Source organism: Sclerotinia sclerotiorum, genomic scaffold (assembly GCF_000146945.2).
Source record: "Sclerotinia sclerotiorum 1980 UF-70 scaffold_21 genomic scaffold, whole genome shotgun sequence".
NCBI lineage: Eukaryota > Fungi > Ascomycota > Leotiomycetes > Helotiales > Sclerotiniaceae > Sclerotinia > Sclerotinia sclerotiorum.
Window position 1 is genome coordinate 260,741 of NW_001820815.1, and position 21,164 is coordinate 281,904.

Genomic DNA, 21,164 nt, shown 5'->3' on the forward strand with positions numbered 1-21,164 from the left:
TTGGGGTGAAATTTTCTAAATCAGTTGCTTTTATATCGGCTCGGTACTATTCTATAGTTTTTTCACTTTCACTGTTTAGGTGGATGGATTTGTGATTTAAGATTTCCTTCGACTTGTCGGAAAGAATATATGTAGCTTGTATGTCGAAGTTTACGGCCTAGGCCAAGAAGTAAAGGGCTGGGAGAGTTTAGACATATGAATATTAGCTAACTCAAGGCAAGTTCTCAACTCATTTGCGTGAAATTTAAGCTTTTCAATCATGGTTGCAAACTATCGAATTTCTTACCCGTTAGTTCTACTGCGAAAAAGAAATAGTGGGAAAGTATAATTTCTATCTCTTCAAGATCGCGAGTTCTCTTTTCATTTTGAACCCCACAGTTGGGTCTTGAGCTTATGTCACATTTAGAAAATAGTAATTAAGCTGGGATACACATACCGTGCAAATACTTGGCTCTAATATTGGGTAAACGTTATATATGCTCAATATCTGCTTAGAGACTATTACGTAGTTTTGGATTCAGACCTATAATTATATAATATAATATACCAACAATTTGAATAACAAGATTAGATATCCCTACACCTTAACATGCACAATGCATTGATACCCGGACTTTCCACACCAAACAAAAAACTACAAGCACAAACTCATCAATCCCCATGGACATGGCCCCGAGAACTCGCAAAAGAATCCCCCTCCAAAGCAACACCCTCACCCCCCTCAACATCTAACCTAACACACCTCCCAATCGCCCTAAACGCCCTCAACGGCGTCAACCCACTAGTAACCCTATCAGAAACCAACCCATTACAATGCGCAATATGCGCCCCCTCGACCGCATCCCCCAAAACCCACACATTCTTTTCACCCGCCAGAACCCTCCCCACCGCCTCACTAGTCAACGCCCAATTATACAAACAGTGCGCGATGTGCCACTCGTGCGTCGTCCAGATAAATGGGTATTTACTAAGTTCGTTGGCATCTTGCGGTATGGGATCGGTGCGGTTGGACCATCGGTACCAGGGGAATGTACCGGCTGAGTCCGGGGGGAGCGTAGCGTGGGAATTGGTGAATTGAGGGAGGAGTGTGGTGTCTGTGCAGAAGGGGGGAACGTAGGAGAAGGACATTAGGTTGAAAGTGCAGTTTGCGGCTTTGGCGGTGCTTTCGGTGGTGCCGCAGTCGATGGAGGGGTTTGTGGGGTTGGGGGTGCTTGGGTGGGTAGATAGGGTGGGGGAGTCTTGATGCTCGTGCTCATGTTCGTGCTTGTGTTCGTGCTCGTGGTTTCCATGGTTTGAATGAGAGTGCTGTTCTATACCTGACAGTGATTTGTGCTGGGAATCCGCGCCGTGGCATTTATGTTTCAAGGCTTGAAAACGCACGGTGGAGTATGTTCCGAATGTAATGGATACAATGCAAATGAGGATAGCGAATGCAGTTATCAAGTAGACTTTTTGCTTGTTGCTGTGTTGTTTTTGGTGGGAGGGAAAATTTGGCCGCTGGAGAAATAATTCTTCTTCGTCTGTTTTGGAGTTATCATCGTTGTCGTCTTTCTCTGATTGGAATTCTTGGTCCTCGAGACCTTCTTCGTAGTGGATTGCTTTGGGGGTGTATGGAGCTGACATTATTTGTAGGTCGTGTGCGGATAAAGAAAGGAGAAAGATTTGAAGATTGGATGTTGAAGGTTGGATGTTGGACGTTGGATGTTGAAAATTGGGGGTTGAAGATTCAAGATTATCAAATATACCAAGAATAAGAAGTATATGTCTTTGGAATATTGCAATATAACGAGGTAAGACTTCAAATTCCTGGATATATCAAAGGATGTTGGCGATTGAATTAACCCTGACAATATACAAGAGGGAGAGCTTATCGGCTCGAATCAATTCTAGTACCACAGCACTTGCAGAAAATATGATTTATCCCCAAGATTACTTGACTCCCAGAAATAATATCATATTGCATATTCTTGATGATCAGTATAACCGCACCTGCGGAGAACCAGACATAACTTCAGCTTCATCGTCGTGCGGAGTATCTTAATATTTCTGCAACCCCCACCATCTATATGCCCACTTGTAGCATTCACGTTGTCGAACATAATACAGAAGTAATTATATGACGTGTAAATAAAAGGTTAGACTATGAATTCGAAGACGGGAATGCTAATATTATCGTCAGATCCAAACTATTGGTCTCGAGTCCTCGATGCATAACCCGACTATCTGATCCGATTTTTTAAGGTTACGGGAAGTTTATTTACCAATAAAATAGTAAGGGCCACCGGGCTCGGCTCGGTAGTTGCCTCGTTTATTGTACAGACGTGACATACGCTAGAGATTAGATATAAGCTGAAACAAGGATATGTAATTATCGTTGGGTTATACTTCATCTGTAGCTAAATTTTTAGAATGATAGACTTCGGAAGGAGTTTTTTCGGCAAAGTAACGATTGATGTAGATTCCGAATTTGTGTTTAATTCTCTTATCATTTGATTATAACATTTGCGAGATTGTAGTCGATTCTCTAGTCATATAGTAGCCTTGGGTAGTTAGTATATAATCATAGGTTGATTTAGTGATTAATTTATATTTAGAAAATAAGGCTTTTCATAGTTTATTTCTTATTCTTTATTGTAGAGATCTAGAGATTAAATTATTGGGATTAATAATTAACTATTAGAAATATTATTATAATTCTAGTATATTTACTTGGATTTATATTCATTTTAATAAGTCAAGATTTTTTTACCATGACTTAAATCACTAACAAAGTTATAAGAATTATTTATAAACTTTATTAACTAATAATTGGTTTTAATACTATAATTATTTTTGAAGAATAATACTAATAAGTATACTAAAATATCATAGACTGAAAATTATACTAAAATTTCGCTCAAAAGCCGATGCATACTCATGCTATTTATGTCACACTGGAAATTCTTTGATATCAGGATCCGTCTCAGATATCTGCTCCGAATGACTAACGTAAGACCTATACCCTCATCATTGAATTCAAAGGCAAGGCCGATAAATCTGCCTCTTGGGTTCCTCCAGTTATAAGAATTCTGTATCTTTCATTATGCCCTAGATACTTGCTTACCACTACATGTTCATCTGAGCATAAAAATAGTTTCCCATCGGCCAATATAGTATAAGGCTATCACATGTAAGCCCCGTTCCTCACCTTTTGTACTTAGGGAAATATAGCTCCCACCGCTTCCCACCTTATATCTTTTGCTTTCTGACCATATCTTACACGTTCGCAGCCATACCACCGCCACTATGGAAAACAAATATAAACCCGACACAGGTTCACATCCTCTTCGCTTCGTTTTATACACGATCTTTCTATCCACAGCAATTATATCGACTTTTGTTTTACTAGCACACAAAGAATTACTTCCATTCATCGCCCCAGTACAAAAGCTCGTTGTGTATCAGATCTGTCCCGAAGCTCAAGGCAACACTGCTGGAGCCACAATCCAGAACCTACCAGCAAGTGATCTTTATCCCAAGGTTTTTCAACCAATTCCAGCGCTTGAAGCTGCAATTGGCGATGCTGAGGATGTGAACTGGGATGAATATCTTCTTACCCCAAATGGCGGCTTCATTATGGTCGACGAAGGAGATGGAGTTGTAAAAGGATACGGCGTGACTATGTTTCATCAGCTGCATTGTCTGGGAATGATTAGGACAATGTTGTTTGGTGGAGATATGAATCATGATCATGAAGTCCAAGGGGCCGAATGGTCGAAAAATCCACTTCATTTCCTCCACTGTCTGGATTATATCGCTCAGGTAAGTGGTCTAGATCTCAAATTAGTTGACAAAAGTATTATGATGCTGAAATTGTACTATTTATTAGGGAATCATTTGTACGGCCGACGATACTCTTGAGGTTCCCAAACCAACGACCAACGCCATGGGTAAAGTGGTGGATGGAATAGATGGGATGGGCCATGAGCATCAATGCCGTAACGCAAGTGCTCTTCGGGAAAAAGTGCTTCTTAGTGAAAGTAAACCAGTCTGGAGAGCAGCTCTTGGTCGGACTAGTGTGTTCAGTCATCGCGCTATTCCAGTAACCTGAGTTTCGAGAACAAGAAAACAAAGGAACCAACTACTGGATTTATATTAGGAGGAAGTAAGAACGAGTTTTAGCGGATGTTAGAAATACGCAGATTGAAAGATATAGTATGCTAGATAACAATGAATCTGAGAAGCACTTTGTTCTGTTCAGCCCAAATATGACTTATTTACGTTGCAAGAAATTCAGCATTTACTGAGTTAATGATAATCTCCACTCCGTCGGCGTACTACCAGCAGATAATTCAGTAACATTTTGTCCATCCCTGTTACGGTTCTCAGATATTCCCTCTTTGAACGGTTTTTAGATTCAACTACATTTTGGAATAACTAATAGGTTTTAAAATGCTGCCAAATTTGCTAATCGTGATCAACACATATCTTTTGCTTAAAAAATAGCAGTAATATTGCACTTGCATAGGCTGCAAGTGGTGAGGGAAGAATCCTGATATTGTTCACAGATACCTTTGATGACCTTCGTATCGTCAAACGAAGTGATCTTAAACTTCTAGGCAGATTAATTTTGCTCTTCTTATCACCCATAAAATTACAGTCTTTAGTAGGTCATTTTGAAAGAAAAGCCAAATTTTGAATGTACCAATTCAAGTTTATGACTTTAAGATTCGGTGATTAAAGCTTGAGTACTCAAATATGCTGATGCTATCTACAGATATTCAACTAAAAGAAAATTCATATATTCTTCTGATCTTTAGGCTGCTAGTTAAGCTTAATCAATCACAAAATCTCTGTCCCATCTTGTCCATTATCTGGGTGATTATCAAACCAGCGAAAGATCTCCTTCGCTTCATGCGTCATATGCCTGACCGGTTCTCCTTCAGGTCGCCTCAAAGCACCAAACTTCTCCAGCGGTATTGCAATCTCATCATGATATTGAAGTATGGCTTCAAAGTCCCGGCACTTGTGATTGATATTGAAATCCGGAACAGCATTCTCCTGCATATCAACCCAATAGTGTCCGTAGGTATCGACGTTACCCTGACACATAAGATTCTGAAGCAAGGCGTACACGCAATGAGAAGCATGAAGCTGGTGATATTTACCCATCTCTTCATCTGGATAATAATAATCCACATTCCACCACAGATGCATCCGCAGCCGGTTGAGACAATGAATTTGGTGAAAGACATCGATTCTTCCGATGTAGGCGTCTGGGCCGAAGCCGAATGACTTTGGAAACTTGGCGTACATTTCTGGATCTTTGCCTTGATTCACGAGATCCTGTCTTGACAGAGGAATTGGATTTTGAGTCTCAATACGAGCCCAGGCTGCGTCAACTTCAGGAGAAGGAGGCTGACGATAGATTGATTCGCCCTCCCTTTCCAAAAAGGTGCCATTCAGTCGCCAGGTAGAAAGTGGAATGTCAATCGCATCCAGAACAGGAGCTGTATTATCCTCAGTGAGATATATCTTCAGTAGAGGGGATAATTTGGCACTTACATTTTTCCGAGACTTGCTTCAGGGCCCAGTTTCGCTCCCCTCCACCTGGAGCTTGCTTCCAATTGACCATAGCTGCTGTGAACAAGTAAAGTGACAGACAGAAGAAAAGTCCATTCAGCCATCCCAAACACCTCAAAAATGAATGATTCTTGTGGCAGCTGCTAGGCTGTTCCTTTTCATTGTGTTCGAATGAGTCGGCGCCAGCAGAGAAGCGGTTGAGAAATCGATCCTCGTCCTTATATTCACCATCCGAATTATTAAGTGAGGGGCTCAATTCTGCATACGTAAATGATTTATTGTGGTTGAACATCTGTAGTATCCTTTGATTGAACCCCATTTTTGGTAGTGGAAAATGTTGACGATGGAAGGAGTGAGAAGAAAAATGCGGATACAGAAGGGCAATGACAGAGTAGCTGTTTTACAGACGAATTTCAGAAGATGAGGTCTTTTCTAGGTCGTGCAGCTAAGGGTATGAGATAAATCAGATACCAGTACTCGGGTTGTCCGTACTTAGGACAGCGTTGAACTGATGAAGTTAATAAAATGGGAAATTCTTGTATCACCTCTATATTTACTCCATTTAAATTAGTACACCAATACTCCTTTAAGTGGATATTGTGAAAAATAAATCAGATATTTTAAATTATTTTAGAAAATGATTATAATATTTTCAATATTATTATTATTGTTATTATTATTATTATTATCATTATTATTATTATTATTATATTTTGATATTTTAGGCGCTAGTATGTATAGCTAGTTGATTTTAATTTACTCTTTTTTAGCTAAATTAGGGTTGTTACTTAAAATGTTCGGTCTGTTGCGCGAACTTGCAATAACTTCCCGGCAGTCAAACCGTAACCTATTGTTTAGGTATGGGAATAGTATGCTGCTGTACTCTCTTTCAGCCAGGACAAGATGAGCTTGCTAATGTACCATTATCTAGAACCAGTTTATGCAGGAATATGCAAGTCAACTCATGCAGTAACATACGAATGCATGCAAGACGACAATTTATTCTCGGCATCGTAGTTTCGGGTTACTCTCCCGTTTCCGTGGCAAACTTTATTTTTTTCGTCCGGTCGTACACATAATAATCCGACCTTGATTTGAGGAGAAGATACTACACAGATATCTAATAGTATATTGTAACATCATTGCTTGGAAAAGTTATCTAGTATAGTGTGGGTCAGGGTTCCGAGTCCAAATTTAAGCGGGTTTTGGACGGCTTTACCTTTTTCAGGCTCAGATTTGAATATGGAATTAGCACTGGTAGATAGGTTAGCAGCAAAGAAGGGTAAATTAAGACACTTTTGCATCTTTATCCCCATTAGCTCTTTGATAGGTATAAAATTCACGTCAGTCATACCTCATATAGACATCTAAAAGTGGCATCATTGTTTGTGAGTATCGTGTTGTACGCACGGAATTGGATTGGAGATAAACTAAACGTATGTTAAGATACTCTACAGTAGTAGTATGAGTAAACTCATAGTCATTGTGATCTACACCTAGCTAATGGTACGAGGACCATGCAAAACCTGTCTCCTCTCCGGGACATACCTGAAACGCTTTAGTAAAGGCTCTTGCGGTAAGGTAATTTTAGTCGGTAAGAGCTATGCATATGAGAAATTACTTCTGCCAAAATTACTTTTCCTAATGAATACACTAGAACCTTAGATCATTGTAGCTTTGCCCTGCTATTGTGATGAAGAAGAGCCCTTTACTCCGTCCTTTTTTCGATCTACCGATCTATTCTATCACTACCCCGCTTGCTCCCCACATAATTCTCGTTTGCGCACGCACACTTTGATTCCACAACATCTTCCCATCCCTCTGTTCTTACTTTTCGGTATGTAACGCAATTGACCCATACATGTGCAGATGCAGTTGTCTAAAGTGACTTATAATACTATTATCTACACCGACCGTCATCAGCAAACATAAACCATTGACTGGTGGCAAATCAAAAGTACACTGAGGCATTTTTTTGAATGTTTACTTCGATTAGGTTTTCTTTGCAGCGGGGATTTCTGTAGTGTCATAATTTTCTAATTTGGAATGTGTCTTTTTCGACGCAATCTGACTCGCCGATTTATTCTACAAAGATACTAGGGTCTAATTAACGATTTCTCACGCCTTTCAGATCCCTCGAATCTATCTCGGGTATGAATTCGGTTGCCGAATTCATAACCTTATAGACTCACCGAATCGCTGTCACAGATCACGTCAGTCATGCACACAAATGTATGTCTAAAAAGGTATTACAACACCCTTCTTTGCCAGGATTATCTTATCTCGTATGAACGAAGAGAATAGGTCGGCGACAAGATAACGGGAAGTTACAATTATTCGAGGCATGTAACTCTATACAATGGTCTTGTGCACTATCTTCGGATCTTCCCATCAGCTTTGCAGGTAGACCAAACAAGTCTATGCTTTTTTCATTTCCTTTGAACGTCAAGAATAATCTATATAAACTGGTCGTAGCTACAGAGCCGGCATCACCTTTCACTAAGCATTCAATTCAACATATAAAGCCAAGCTACAACAAATAACCACAAGATCCCAATATTCCCAAAGAATCCTCCCTCAAAATGGCACGAATGACCGCAATTTTGGCTACAGCCATCATCAGTCTCGCTTATGCTGCTCCTATGAGCCCCGTCCAAGGTCTGCATTCTCTCTGAGAACAAAAATATCATCACTGACTTTAAGAAGGAGAAGTTAAAGCTCGAGGTTTGTTAGATGCCGAGTATGCTCAGCTCGATTGGTTTATGGCTAAACGTGACCCAGAGCTGTCTTATGTGAACAGCCGCGCACCGGAATTGAGCTACGTGGTAGGTTTCATACAGGTATGGCCTAGCATTTAGCTTACAAAAGTATAGAATTCGAAGCGGGAGCCTGAATTGAGCTATGTCAATTCTAAGCGTGAACCAGAGCTTAGCTACGTCAATTCCAAGCGGGAGCCAGAGTTGAGTTATGTGGTGTGTTTAGGAAGTCCTATTCTACAGTGTATGTCTATTGACAAGTTTTCAGAACTCTAAGCGAGAACCTGAGCTGAGCTATGTCAACTCCAAACGTGAACCCGAGTTGAGTTATGTCAACTCCAAGCGTGAAGCGGAGCCTGAACTCAGCTACGTTAACTCTAAGCGTCAGCCTGAATTGAGCTACGTTGTATGTTGAGCAAATCTCAGTCTTCATTTTATCCACTAATCGCTATCCAGAACTCCAAGCGAGAACCTGAGCTGAGCTATGTCAACTCCAAACGTGAACCCGAGTTGAGTTATGTCAACTCCAAGCGTGAAGCGGAGCCTGAACTCAGCTACGTTAACTCTAAGCGTGAGCCTGAATTGAGCTACGTTGTATGTTGAGCAAATCTCAGTCTTCATTTTATCCACTAATCGCTATCCAGAACTCCAAGCGAGAACCTGAGCTGAGCTATGTTAATAGCCGACATGCTCACAAAGAATAAGTAAAAAAATATGTAGAAAGATATAGTGGTATCACAAGGAGACAGAAATGGAAGTTGGAACTTGGCTATATGTAGTTGAAGAACTTTTCTTTGGTTTGCTTTCATTCAAGGACGGAGGACATGCAAACACAGTGGCTGTTGCAAATTCAGCATTGAAATCCTATGATTCTGGTAATGCATGCATATGTTTGGATAATATAATGTATGCGGAGAGCAAAATCCCTCGAGTCTAGGCTCTTTCCTTTATTTACTTTCAATATTTCACTTTCAAAGCATCATGAATTCTAAAGGCCCAATTTCTAGTACATTCCTTTATTGAAGATATATTTGCAGCTTAACTGCTTAGCTACAACAATTGATAATTGAAACTTTTAATGCTTAATTATACCGAAAGTGCTCTGGTTCCGCGACAGAACCAGAGATGCGAGTGATAAGAATTCACAAAAATAAAGTTAGAATGGATCATGAGGTATCTCGCATTGAACAAAAGATCTCCGAATTCAACAGGTATTTACACTTTGAGATGACCACTAAGGACATTAATGATGGTATTTTTTTGGTAAGCCAGCCATTGGTGTACTTTTCAGCAAAATTACCAACTCAAAATCCAGAGCAGGTGTCATGGAAGGATGCCCACAATGAAGTGTTGTAGCAGTAGCATAGTGCTAGTAGCCTTAGGTTGATTTACCATATTGTAGCTGCCCCCAGGCGTACAAAACATTCCCTTTCGTGAAACTTGAGTTACAGGAAGTGCACACCGAGGTTCTACTTTCAACCTTCAAAACTTCGAGTGGAAGGAGCCAAAGCTCAGAGAAATGCAGGCGGTGCTTAATAAACAACGTACTGATCTCTAAATAGAAAAAGTAGCATTTAAATAGATAATGATAACCGCAGTAGTTTCGTTGGAGGCTTTGTCTACCATATGCATGCCTGTCTCCGTGAGTGCTAAGCACATGGAAGGAATCACAGGCTTTAGCTCAAGGTACTATTCCTAAATGATCTTGCCTATCCCCATGATAATTCCCCCAAAAACTCCATTAGCTCGAACAACCTATTGGTCCATCTCTGATGTCGTCAATATCTTCGAAACCCAGCTCCAGTTTCACCTCTTTAAACGCACTATGCTCGGGTTTGTCTAGTTGCCAGAGTAGAATATGCTGATTGCTTCTTGGTGCAATGAACCAGCGAATCAAAGACAAAGAAGAGGTCATCCCAGTGAAGAGGTGAAGAGGATACAAGGAGGCTCGATTATATCGTGATTCGACTAAGTGACTTCATTTGTGCTGGCATTGTTAATTGGCTCAATCTCTCGTGTAATGCGAGGCAACGGATCTCGGGAGATGGAGGATTTCGAGAAAAGATGTAATGCGCAGAAAACATTAATTGAGTTAATGTCAACTTTTTTTTTTTTTTTTTAGCATTACCAATTCCGTAGTGGAAGGAAGAAAATTGGAAAAGCCAAAGCAGGAATTGACAATTGATTCTCCGCATCCAGCAGGTCGCCAAGGTATGCGTACTGCTTGGTCACACAGCCACAAACTGAAAAGGAGAAGTTATTGAAGACTTCATAATGAGCAACTAGCCCTCACGTGCGACGACCCTGCCTCCGACGACCTGAAAATGAAACACTTATTCATCTTAGAAACCTGAAGGCTATTATCTCGATGGAACTGGTGAACATTTTCCCGAAACATATGCCCGCAACATATGTATGTTACGCTTCTTCATTGATGTCAGCCGCTTTCCTTATAACTCTCCAATTGTAAACTCAAGAGACAGTGTTTTTGTGGGATATTTCATAATTATCATATCCATCTAATTTGCGGCGTCACCACCGATAAAGTAGATATGAATCATCAATCATCATAGAACACTTTTGCCGTAACGGAAGTGTCCAGGTGTCAAGTCTTCCTAGCTCTATACATTAACCTGCATCATTTTCGATGAGCCACCACCGCTGCTCATATTACCTGTAGTTCTGCTGTGTTGGATGAGAAGAATATAACTGAGCAATATACGTACTTGCATAATGGCCGGTCATCATACACTGAAGAGGAAGAGTCTTCCACAGATTTAAGCGTCATGATAATAAAGGTAGTCCTTTGCGAGAAGCAAGGATTTTCAAGCTGACAGTCAACTCATTCCGTAAGATTGGTTGGTCTCCTAATAGCCAAAACCTCTCCAGTTTGGCATTATACTATTACTCAACAGCTGGAATCTTCCTATCCGTCGTAAAGCCTGCGTGAAATCAGCAAGAATTTTCATCGCCTTTGTTTTCCGACGGCGGATTAGGTTTAAGTCTAGTACCCTACTTTTGGGCCACCCCCTAATATGGGCCACTTTCCTCACCAAAAATAACAAAAATTAAGCTTTATAACTTTCTTATCTATGAATATAATTCAATGAAATTTGGAATACAAATTTTTAATTTATATAATAATAACTTCTGAAAATTTCAGATTTTTCGTAATTTTTTTGATTGAGAAATTGAAAGTTGAAATTATGATTTTCAATTTGTATAGGATTTTGTGACCAAAAGGGTGTTTATAGACCAGCAATTGTATTTAACTTAGAATCTACAGGTGAAGAGCACCTGTAGATGGGGATAGCTACTCTATATATACACAAATGAATGGCCTAGCCGCAATGGCTAGGCAAAAAGAAGTCATATTTATTCCTCCAATGATCTTACTTTACCGATAACCATTGATACCTAGTACTTGTCCGGATCTGATCCTCAGGTCACCTAAATCGCATACTAATCTCGAGTAATCGTATCATGTGTGGACATGGTTAATGTACCTGAGGTTTCTTATATAATAAGGGTGGGAGGAAAGCAGGGGTTTCCGTCACAAATAATTAATAAATCAAAATCGTTATTTTTGGTATAAAAGGGTGGCCTATATTAGAGGTGACCTAAAAGTAGGGTACTAGACTTAATTACCATTTCTCCCTATGCCTATCCCTATTCCCAACGCGTAAAGAGAAGTAAAGTGGTTAAACATAGAGAAAAAAAAAAGTGAGATTTCTAGATTCGATGGCAGTCGAATTCGAAAAGCCATGCCTGATCCGTTAAGGCTCGTGTCTGGTTTTGTGGTCAAACTTGACCTTTACCACCTACCTGTATTAGCCGGGATTGACCTAAGACTTTGTTCAATATCGCAAGAGCATTATAACGGTACTAAAATCAAGTACTCTCCAGTGGAAATGGAGATATCATTGAGTTTGTGGCAGCAGCTCAAATGTCTGTTTATTCTTACATGTCGCCAATTCTATGGTTGTATCGTGCTCCAAGGATTGGGCTTAGTGGACCGGTGTAACGATACTGTACTAAAGGCAGCGGCTGCCTAAGGTTTCGTCTGGTTGGTAGTTGTGGGTTAAGGCTTTATCACTGGTATTCACTTGGAAGTGAAGTCGTTACTAGATCAAGTAGAATGTGGGTAAACTAATTGATAACTAAGTTGAGCACGAAGCTCCTTAACTACGAGACTAAATGAATGTTTATATACCCTATATCATCTTTTGAGGACCTCTGGGACCCTAAGGTCCAAAAGGTCCTCGAGGTCACGTGAATTAATGAATCGTGACAACCGGGCGACTTGTTTTATATTGGGCTACTGGGTTAATAAGGCCAATGTCTCGATCCATGGCCAGAGATATGCTTAATCCATTACCATAAATCGCCTTGGGAACTCTATATAGAGAAATATACGAATCATGAAAAGATAAATAAAAAATAAAATAATACATACCAACCTGATGATTGATCATATCTTACAAAATGAAGATACAATTCTCCAGCAGTAGATATCCTATCCCATCCAACCCCTGCCCATCCAACACACCTCATTGGCCAAATTTAGCTCCATTTTTCACGTGAACATGAACGTAATCAGAACTAGAGGGGTTTAGTGTGCTCCTGAGATCTTTTGTTGCACATCTCCTAACCCTAACTGTGATCAGGACTCTGTACAGTCAGTATTCAAGGAGTTATCCCTAACCCTAACCCTATTCATCAGTTGGTTCATCATTCGGATCTATGAGGGAGGAAAAGCTTAAGGAATGTAGGTAAGTCATTCAGTATTTTACTCTATATACTATATAGTGCACAGTACATCAGTACGACAATACTGTATTCTACTCTGTATATTACATAGTACACAGTACGGCAATACAGTATTCTAGAAGTATACACCATAACCATAGATGCCATACCTCCTATAAAATTATACTATTATTTTCCTATCTACGGATCGTACTATGTTTTACAAGTAAGACCTTACCTAATATAAAGTGATTGATTGATAAAGGGTTTTGATATCTTTCATCATAAGGATTTAAATCCCCAGTTCGGAGCCTGAGCTGAGCTGCAAAATGCGATCATCTACCTAATAATAGGATCTAAATCCATTCATTGATATGAGTTCGTTTAATCCTTCTTCTTAACCTAGATACTCGCCTCTTACTCACATTACCACTCTCTTCCTTTACTTCTTGATATCGATACTAATACTGAAACCGTATAAAATCCCATTCATGTACCTAATTAACCTACGGAAAATATAAAAATATATATTGGTGGCGCCTTATAGGTTAGTAGGGGATCCAACTCGTAAGTCTCAACCTCACAACATCTCGGATCCAATACTTATGAAAACTCCCGGATATCTGTCTGCATTAGATTGCGTTGGAAGCGAAACGGTTGTTATGGTTCACAGATTTGGAAATCTAGAAATCTAAAAGTACAGGATTGTGATTGATTGATATATGTGATAAGGCTGATTATCGAATGCATACTTAGTGAGTTATGTTGGTTGATCTTGAAGTTCTTGTTGGCGATTGGGTTGGATGGAAGATGAATGAGGAGGTGTGTTTATTATTATGTCTATCTGATATTGACTGATATTGATATTGATATCTAATTCGCTAATCGCCAGGTGATTATCTCTATAATCGAAATGAAAAATCCATGTACGGTATCGCCTCCTTACCTCCTTATCTACTGCCTACATACTATCAGCTTGCTTGCTAGCTTGCTTGCTTACACAATAACCAATCCTGTACAGCAAAGAGGCGTCCAGTACCTTCTTGGTGCTGTAAATAAAAGGGGAAAATCCATGTACTTCTGTACATAGCCGGCAGCCAGTATGGTTGTACGATTGATTCCGTGCTTATGGTTACACAAATCATTTTACGGCTTATACGCCTCTTCCTCCTCGAGAGCACCTTTTGGATTTTTGGGTTTAGTCAATGCTAAATACTAAATGCTGATCAGGGCAGTATCTGGATCCGCGAGTGCATGGAGTACTAGCTGACTTGATTGATTTCCGATTACCGAAAGAGATGGATGAAATGAAATTTGAGTTAAGGAACCGAACCGTTGTTTTAAATATTTTTGATTCGGGAAGTAGGTGGAAGTCTAGATTTTGTTGATCTTTACTATCTTTTACTTTAATGAATATTGCTTTACTATTAGCCTATTCTGCGAGCATTTCCAATTCATCTGCATCTCACCATCTGCATCTGCATCTGCTTTGCATCCTGCTCTGCATCTTCGCACAATGGATGTAAAGTGTCATGTGAAAAGGAATGAGCTATTTTGAGATTTGCCCCCAACATGTGCATATGATGGCATTGAAGACAACGCCCTACCTTAACTTACCTACCGTCCGTATCACCCTTACCTGCCGTCTCTACCCTTCCCAGGCTTCCATCTTCTTCCCACCTCTCCACCTCCAACATTTCGTAATATCATCCAAATCCACGATTCCACATCCATAAACACAAAAACGCTCATTTCGGTCAACAACTCAAAACACGCATACGAATCGCGCAAATTCGTCAGATGGCGTGGCCCCCCAAAGACTTTTATGAACGTGCGACCGGGTGTTTTACTTATTTGGGGGATGGGAGCTGCATTGAGACAAGGATTTCTTGGGAGAGATCTAGAATTGGTCGGCTGAGGGTCTGGGCTTGTGAATGCGGGAAATGTGGATCTGGATGAAGGAGGATTTTTACTTTTGTTTTTGTTTTCGTTTTGGAATGTTTTCTATTTGAAGATCTTGGGGATTTGGGGGATTTATATCTATCAAGAAGATAGAATCGAGTATATATCTGACAAAAATACAAATAAACCAAAACCACAACAATCCCACAGGATCTATTCCACAACAAACTAATCGGTGAGCACATCCGTCACGTAACCATGCCTCACGCCCAAAATTCAATATTAGCCTTACTCGTCTAGCTCATCTGGTTACTCAAGTCCCAGGATGGCGCATACAATGGCACATAATGGCACATAATGGCTTGCAATGGCTGTTCTACCTTGTATTACGGCAGTATCTCATCCCAACTTCTAGTCGAATCAAGAGATATGTATGTAGTCTAGATGCCAAAATTAGGTTTTTTGACTGGGTGCAATGGGTGCAATGCCACATGGGTTACCTGGATACATACATACATCTATCTATCGACGGATAAAGAGGAGGTTGTGGTTGGTGTGGTTGAATGCAAATAATCTTAATAGGAAAAGTTTCAAGAGTGGATAATGTAGAACTGGAAGTAAAAGAACCCAAGGAAGATCAAATATATCATTCGAGCACCCACCCCCACAACATCAATACAAGATCTGAGCAATTTCTTCAAAGAGTTTATCAACGGCTTCGATTTATATACAAGGGATTTTTGGGGGCTTCCTTCCTTCCTTTCCAACTACTGTCATTCTTTTTTTGGGTTTGTTTTGGATTTGTTTTGATTTTTTAGGATTTATCTACATTCTATTTTGAGGTCTTCGCGATAATTCCTTTTCATACACTTCGGATACGATACGAGAGGATAAGATAACTCACTTGATTATACATCGACGAGAAGGGAATCAGGTGTGGAAAAGGAACAAAACGAAAACATCAGACAATACTTAGCTATATACCTATCTATTCGACCTTTAAACCTTCAAACATTCACAATCATTATCCGGCTCGGGACGAATCATTCGGAACGGAAAGGATTTATTACATTAGGTACAGGAACATAATTGATTGTCCACCTCTTCACCGGTTCCAAATCAATTAACACGACCCTCATCAGCAAATTGGATCATCAATCGAACATCTTTCCACCGCCCGACGACTATACCAGTTGTCGATTTACATAGGAAAAGTGATGCTGGAACCACGATTATAAAGATATACCGTATATATCTTTAATTTTGGACCAAAATGGATGGAATTATGGGAACGATGAAGGAGAAGGATGTTTCCATGTCGAATTGGGAATCTTCTTTGCAATTGTTCATTTCTTCGCAACGGTTCTTGTCGCACGATCTAACGGCATCAATTATGACTATCCCTATCTTTATGCATATCCCTACCACCATATCATCATCGACATTCTCTTCTAGAAAATATACATCTTCGACATCTTCATCATCTACTTACAAAAAATATACACGTTCGACATCTACTTTCAAAAAATACACAACTTCAAAATATACACTTTTTTCTCCAAATAATATAATAATATTTCTCACCATATTCTTCTCCTTCCTCATTCAAACATGTTCGGCGGAGTTTTACATTGAAGAACGAATGATTGAAGTGAGAGAAGATATCCCCGAATTATTCGCATCGACTCTCGCTCGACTAGCTAGATCTGGTACTATTTTAGTTGATCATCAACCTGATCCATCACTCCCACGCGATTCGGTACCTGATTTTAAGACCTGGGAAATTACTCATCATACAAGTAATAGCTTGGGTTTAGGTATTGACGAAGAGGAGGAAAAATCCGCAAGAGAGAATCACAATTCAATTCAAGATCAAGACAATCAAGGACCTCTAGAAAATCAAGGCACAGATCAAATTCGGGATCTAGTATCAAGTACCGAAGAATCCGACTTTGACTCTGAATTCAACTCGGATTTCAATATCGAAAAAAGAAACGTAGCAACAATAACCTCTACAGCAACCATCACTCCACCCCAAATTACTGGTACAGCAACAGCAACAGTTACGGATTCTTCCTCTTCAACACTGGCTTCTTCAAATACAAGTAGTGGACAATTGTCCGCTGCGACTGCGACTACGAATTTACCTACTCCGTTTGATAGTGGGTTTACCAGTAATGTTACTTCAACATGTTCGAGTTTTATGATGAACTTCTTGGCGGATGATAGCTTTAAAGCTTGTCTACCTTTTTCGTTGTTATTGCAGGTAAGGTTATGTTTTTAAATGTTATTCCGTTTCTTCTCATTCAAACATTGTTACTCATTGCGCCAATTAACGCATTCCCGTCCAATTCATCCTCTCATCTCATCCACCCCTCAAATCAATTCCTTAATAAATCCACAACTAATACCTATCGCAGAACTCCAATTCCTTCTTCCAAGCCTCCAAATCCATCGTCCGTATAACCCAAACCCTCGATGCCTCATGTTCCGCAAACTCCCAATCATGCTCCAACCTAATGAACTCCATCGCCTCAAACATCACCTCCCCAAACGCTTGCTCTACAGATCTCACTGCCGCCAATCCCCTCGTAACCCAAGCTCGTCTTGGTCTCCTCGCCTACTCAACCCTATACACAGCATCCTGTCTCAAAGATCCCACCAACGGCGCATACTGCTACGCACAAGCCGTAACCAATACCTCATCTCCCACCGATTCCTACATCTACTATCTACCCGTCAATGTATCCCTACCAGGCGGAAGCCAACCAACATGTAACTCCTGTTTAAAAGATACCATGGCGATTTTTGAACAAGCCGGTGCAGTGAGATCGAGTGCTATTGCGGGGACTTATGAACAAGCCGCTGGTATGATTAATGTACAATGTGGACCGGGATTTGTAAATGCGAGTTTACCTGCTGCGGCGGTAGTTACGGGGGCAGCTACAAGTGCAGTGATTAGAAGTGGAGCTGTAGAAGGAATAGTGGGGTTGTTAATGCTGTGGTTTTTGGTATTAGGGAGGCTGATATGAGAGAATAGTTGTTTTTCTTACGTGGTGATTAAAGGAGATGGAAGGAAAGGAACGTATAAGGCTAAGCCAGGCCCAAAACCTCGATGGAGAGGAGGCTTAATATACTTTATATTTATATTACATTATATTAATATGTAGGGGGTGAATGAGCAGAGTATTCTTTTCTCTTCTTATGGATAGGAAACTTGAGTTTTGAGACTCAGAGTTGTAGTGTAGCGTTGGTTGTTTGGTTGGTTTGGATATATACCCTGGAATCGGATTTGGATTGGATTGGGATGGGATTTTGGGTTGGGATTGGTGCTTTTTCGGAGAAAGAAAGAGGATTTTTAAAGAGGAGAGGAGATTAGAGTAAAGTAGAGTAGATTATAATTTATTTTATTTTTATTTTCATTTTTATTTATTTTCTTCTTTTTTAGTTTCTTGTATAAAGAGAGAGAGTTGTTACGAGGTTTGCCGTCTAGATCACGTGGAAGTGCTCTAGGCTCTCGAGGTGGTTTATAACTAGGCGTCAAGCAGGGACTTTGTTACGACGGCTTCGGATCTCGTATCATGTGACCAATTATGTAATCACATGGTCCCTTCGATCCCCTCGGTCTCCTTGATCGAAGGGACCGAGGGGACCAAGGGGACGATTAGCATGAAGGTCTATATAACCAAGATGGATTTCCTTTGTATAGAGCTTCGTGCTCAAGATCAATCATTTAGTATACTCTACTATTAGTTACGAATTGCATTATTGTCATTACTTTAAATCCCTGCTTGACGCCTAGTTATAAACCACCTCGAGAGCCTAGAGCACTTCCACGTGATCTAGACGGCAAACCTCGTAACAGACTTAAGTAATGACAATAATGGTATGCTATTCGTAACTAATAGTAGAGTATACTAAATGATTGATCTTGAGCACGAAGCTCTATACAAAGGAAATCCATCTTGATTATATAGACCTTCGTATTATACATCCCATCGCCCCCCATCATGTCCCACTGCCTGTAGTTGAGTGATTCTAGGTGGGACAATATTGGGTCATGTGACCATAAGCTTAGTCACCTGAGTAGCTGTTAGGATTGGTCGTAACATTATGTTCAAGATAATCTCTTTCTAAACTAAACAAAGCAAGTTCTTCTTATATTTACCTTTCCATTCAACTTCAAAATTCAATCCTGATATAACGAATTAGCTCCTAATTAGTAATTATAATGAGTTTTGAAAATGTTTTAATTATTAATCATTAAGTTATTTATATTTATTATACTTTGAATTGAATATCTTGTGTGACGGAAAAGTCGTAAACGGAGTCAATTCAATTACTTAGAATCTAAAACTAAAGAACTAAGAAGATTCTAAGTAAGAAGGTCTTTATATACAGGGCTAGTGCACGTGAGCCACTAGTGGGATAACAACCGTCACGTAACATCTTGTTAAAGTGAATGGTTCCTGCGTAGCACGTGCACAGGGCACTAGTCCTATTAGGACTAGATTGAGAAGCTCTCTGTAGGAGAGCTTCGCACTTCCGTAGAACTTAGATAATGAGTGATTTATATACAAGACCAATATAGCCTCAGTTCTGCCCTATCAGCTTCCCACTATTCCCTGTGTAAGGTCATTCCTTTTAACATATCTATTAATATAATAAAAATAAGATAAAAGTAAGAATAACGTGGTTTATCAGTAACCGGTATATATCAGTAACCGGAACACTTTTACCTCAATTACCACCTCTCAACTTTAACACGCGATAAATCCATATTCAACCTTTCAAATCAATATGCAAGAGTCGCAAATTAATCTAGCCATTCAAGCTATTGCTTCATCCAAAAAACTAAGTGTGCGAAGAGCTGCTAAAATCTGTAATATACCGCATACTACCCTTACCTACAGAATAGCCGGTCGAACGCCGAAAGCTGGATCTCGATCAATACATTATAAAATGACGGAATTAAAGAAGAAATCGCTTTTTCAATATATAATTGATATGGATGAAAGAGGGTTTAGTCCTCGAATAAATGATATGGAAGATATAGCGAATTATATACTCGAAATACGGGGTGCGAAGAAGATTGGAAAGCTCTAAGCTCATCGCTTTGTGAAACGATATACAGAATTAAAGATATGTTTTAATTGTGTTTATAACTTTCAAAGAGCTCTTTGCGAAGATTCAAAGCTTATTGAAAGATGGTTTCAGTTAGTATCGAATATGCGGGCCAAATATAATATTCTAGACTGCGATTTCTACAACTTCGATGAGACAGGCTTTATGATGGGACAAATATCACCACATATAGTAGTTACTAAAGCTGATCGATATGGAAAAAGCAAAGCTATACAATCAGGCAATCGAGAATAGGCTACAGCGATTATTTGTGTTGATAGAGAAGGTTATAATATACCTCTGTTTTTGATAGTAAAAGACGAATCACCTTTCAAATTGATATACTGAAGGCGATTTACTATACAATTGGCTTATTAAACCTACTATCAATAGATGGACAGATAATGAGACAGGTCTTGAATAAATTAAGCACTTCAACAAATATATTGAAAGTAGGAAAGTGAGTAGATATCGAATGCTAGTGCTTGATGGGTATGAAAATCATAAATCGCCAGTATTTCAGGAATACTGCAAGGAACACAATATTATATTACTTAGTTTACTATTTTATTCTTCGAATTTAACTCAATTACTTGATATCGGTTGTTTTGGTCCTTTAAAGCGTTCATATAGTCGATAAATCGAGAACTTTATCAAGGCGTATATTACTCATATTACCAAAACCAAATTCTTTCAAATCTTCAAAACTGTATATATCGAAGCAATATCTATATCAAATGGTAAAGCTGGGTTCCGCGGAGCTGGGCTAATCCCATTTAATCCGGAAATTGTACTTTCAAAGCTAGATATTCGAATAAGAACTCCATCAAATAGATCAATATCAGCCGATCCTGATATATGACAATCTCAAACACCTCACAATCCAACTGAAGCTCTCTCTCAATTTACTTTAGTGAAAAGTCGTATTGCTCAGCATCAAGGGAGCTCACCTACTCCAATATTTGAAACAGTTGCAGCTTTAGCTAAGGGTACAGAACTCCTAGCTTATACAAATACGCTTTTAACTGCTGAGATTCATAATCTCCGTAAAGCAAATGAAGCACTTAGTAA

At 39.5% G+C, this 21,164-nt stretch overlaps 8 protein-coding genes across 8 annotated transcripts; 4 read left to right on the forward strand and 4 right to left on the reverse strand.

Annotated features, from left to right (window-relative positions):
* Positions 1–651: 651 nt before the first annotated feature.
* Positions 652–1,623, reverse strand: SS1G_12464 (hypothetical protein; the record flags this gene model as incomplete). Its single annotated transcript, XM_001586428.1, has 1 exon — positions 652–1,623. One exon carries the CDS (start codon positions 1,621–1,623, stop codon positions 652–654), a length of 972 nt encoding a protein of 323 aa, XP_001586478.1.
* A 1,662-nt stretch (positions 1,624–3,285) lies between these two features.
* SS1G_12465 (hypothetical protein) lies at positions 3,286–4,090 on the forward strand (the record flags this gene model as incomplete). The annotated part of the gene is made up of 2 exons (XM_001586429.1): positions 3,286–3,801; positions 3,869–4,090. The coding sequence occupies 2 exons, from the start codon at positions 3,286–3,288 to the stop codon at positions 4,088–4,090; spliced, it is 738 nt and encodes a 245-aa protein (XP_001586479.1).
* A 731-nt stretch (positions 4,091–4,821) lies between these two features.
* Positions 4,822–5,881, reverse strand: SS1G_12466 (hypothetical protein; the record flags this gene model as incomplete). Its single annotated transcript, XM_001586430.1, has 2 exons — positions 4,822–5,489; positions 5,545–5,881. The coding sequence occupies 2 exons, from the start codon at positions 5,879–5,881 to the stop codon at positions 4,822–4,824; spliced, it is 1,005 nt and encodes a 334-aa protein (XP_001586480.1).
* Positions 5,882–6,350: 469 nt separating this feature from the next.
* Positions 6,351–6,942, reverse strand: SS1G_12467 (predicted protein; the record flags this gene model as incomplete). Its single annotated transcript, XM_001586431.1, has 5 exons — positions 6,351–6,409; positions 6,446–6,474; positions 6,541–6,670; positions 6,782–6,816; positions 6,917–6,942. 5 exons carry the CDS (start codon positions 6,940–6,942, stop codon positions 6,351–6,353), a joined length of 279 nt encoding a protein of 92 aa, XP_001586481.1.
* Positions 6,943–8,144: 1,202 nt separating this feature from the next.
* SS1G_12468 (predicted protein) lies at positions 8,145–9,101 on the forward strand (the record flags this gene model as incomplete). The annotated part of the gene is made up of 6 exons (XM_001586432.1): positions 8,145–8,220; positions 8,266–8,387; positions 8,436–8,534; positions 8,587–8,724; positions 8,775–8,912; positions 9,039–9,101. 6 exons carry the CDS (start codon positions 8,145–8,147, stop codon positions 9,099–9,101), a joined length of 636 nt encoding a protein of 211 aa, XP_001586482.1.
* A 3,829-nt stretch (positions 9,102–12,930) lies between these two features.
* On the reverse strand, positions 12,931–14,764 carry SS1G_12470 (predicted protein; the record flags this gene model as incomplete). Its single annotated transcript, XM_001586433.1, has 5 exons — positions 12,931–12,975; positions 13,216–13,240; positions 13,652–13,690; positions 14,218–14,275; positions 14,689–14,764. The coding sequence occupies 5 exons, from the start codon at positions 14,762–14,764 to the stop codon at positions 12,931–12,933; spliced, it is 243 nt and encodes an 80-aa protein (XP_001586483.1).
* Positions 14,765–16,242: 1,478 nt separating this feature from the next.
* On the forward strand, positions 16,243–18,033 carry SS1G_12471 (hypothetical protein; the record flags this gene model as incomplete). Its single annotated transcript, XM_001586434.1, has 3 exons — positions 16,243–17,235; positions 17,390–17,896; positions 18,010–18,033. 3 exons carry the CDS (start codon positions 16,243–16,245, stop codon positions 18,031–18,033), a joined length of 1,524 nt encoding a protein of 507 aa, XP_001586484.1.
* A 1,736-nt stretch (positions 18,034–19,769) lies between these two features.
* On the forward strand, positions 19,770–20,348 carry SS1G_12472 (hypothetical protein; the record flags this gene model as incomplete). The annotated part of the gene is made up of 2 exons (XM_001586435.1): positions 19,770–19,851; positions 20,224–20,348. 2 exons carry the CDS (start codon positions 19,770–19,772, stop codon positions 20,346–20,348), a joined length of 207 nt encoding a protein of 68 aa, XP_001586485.1.
* Between the last annotated feature and the right edge of the window lie 816 nt (positions 20,349–21,164).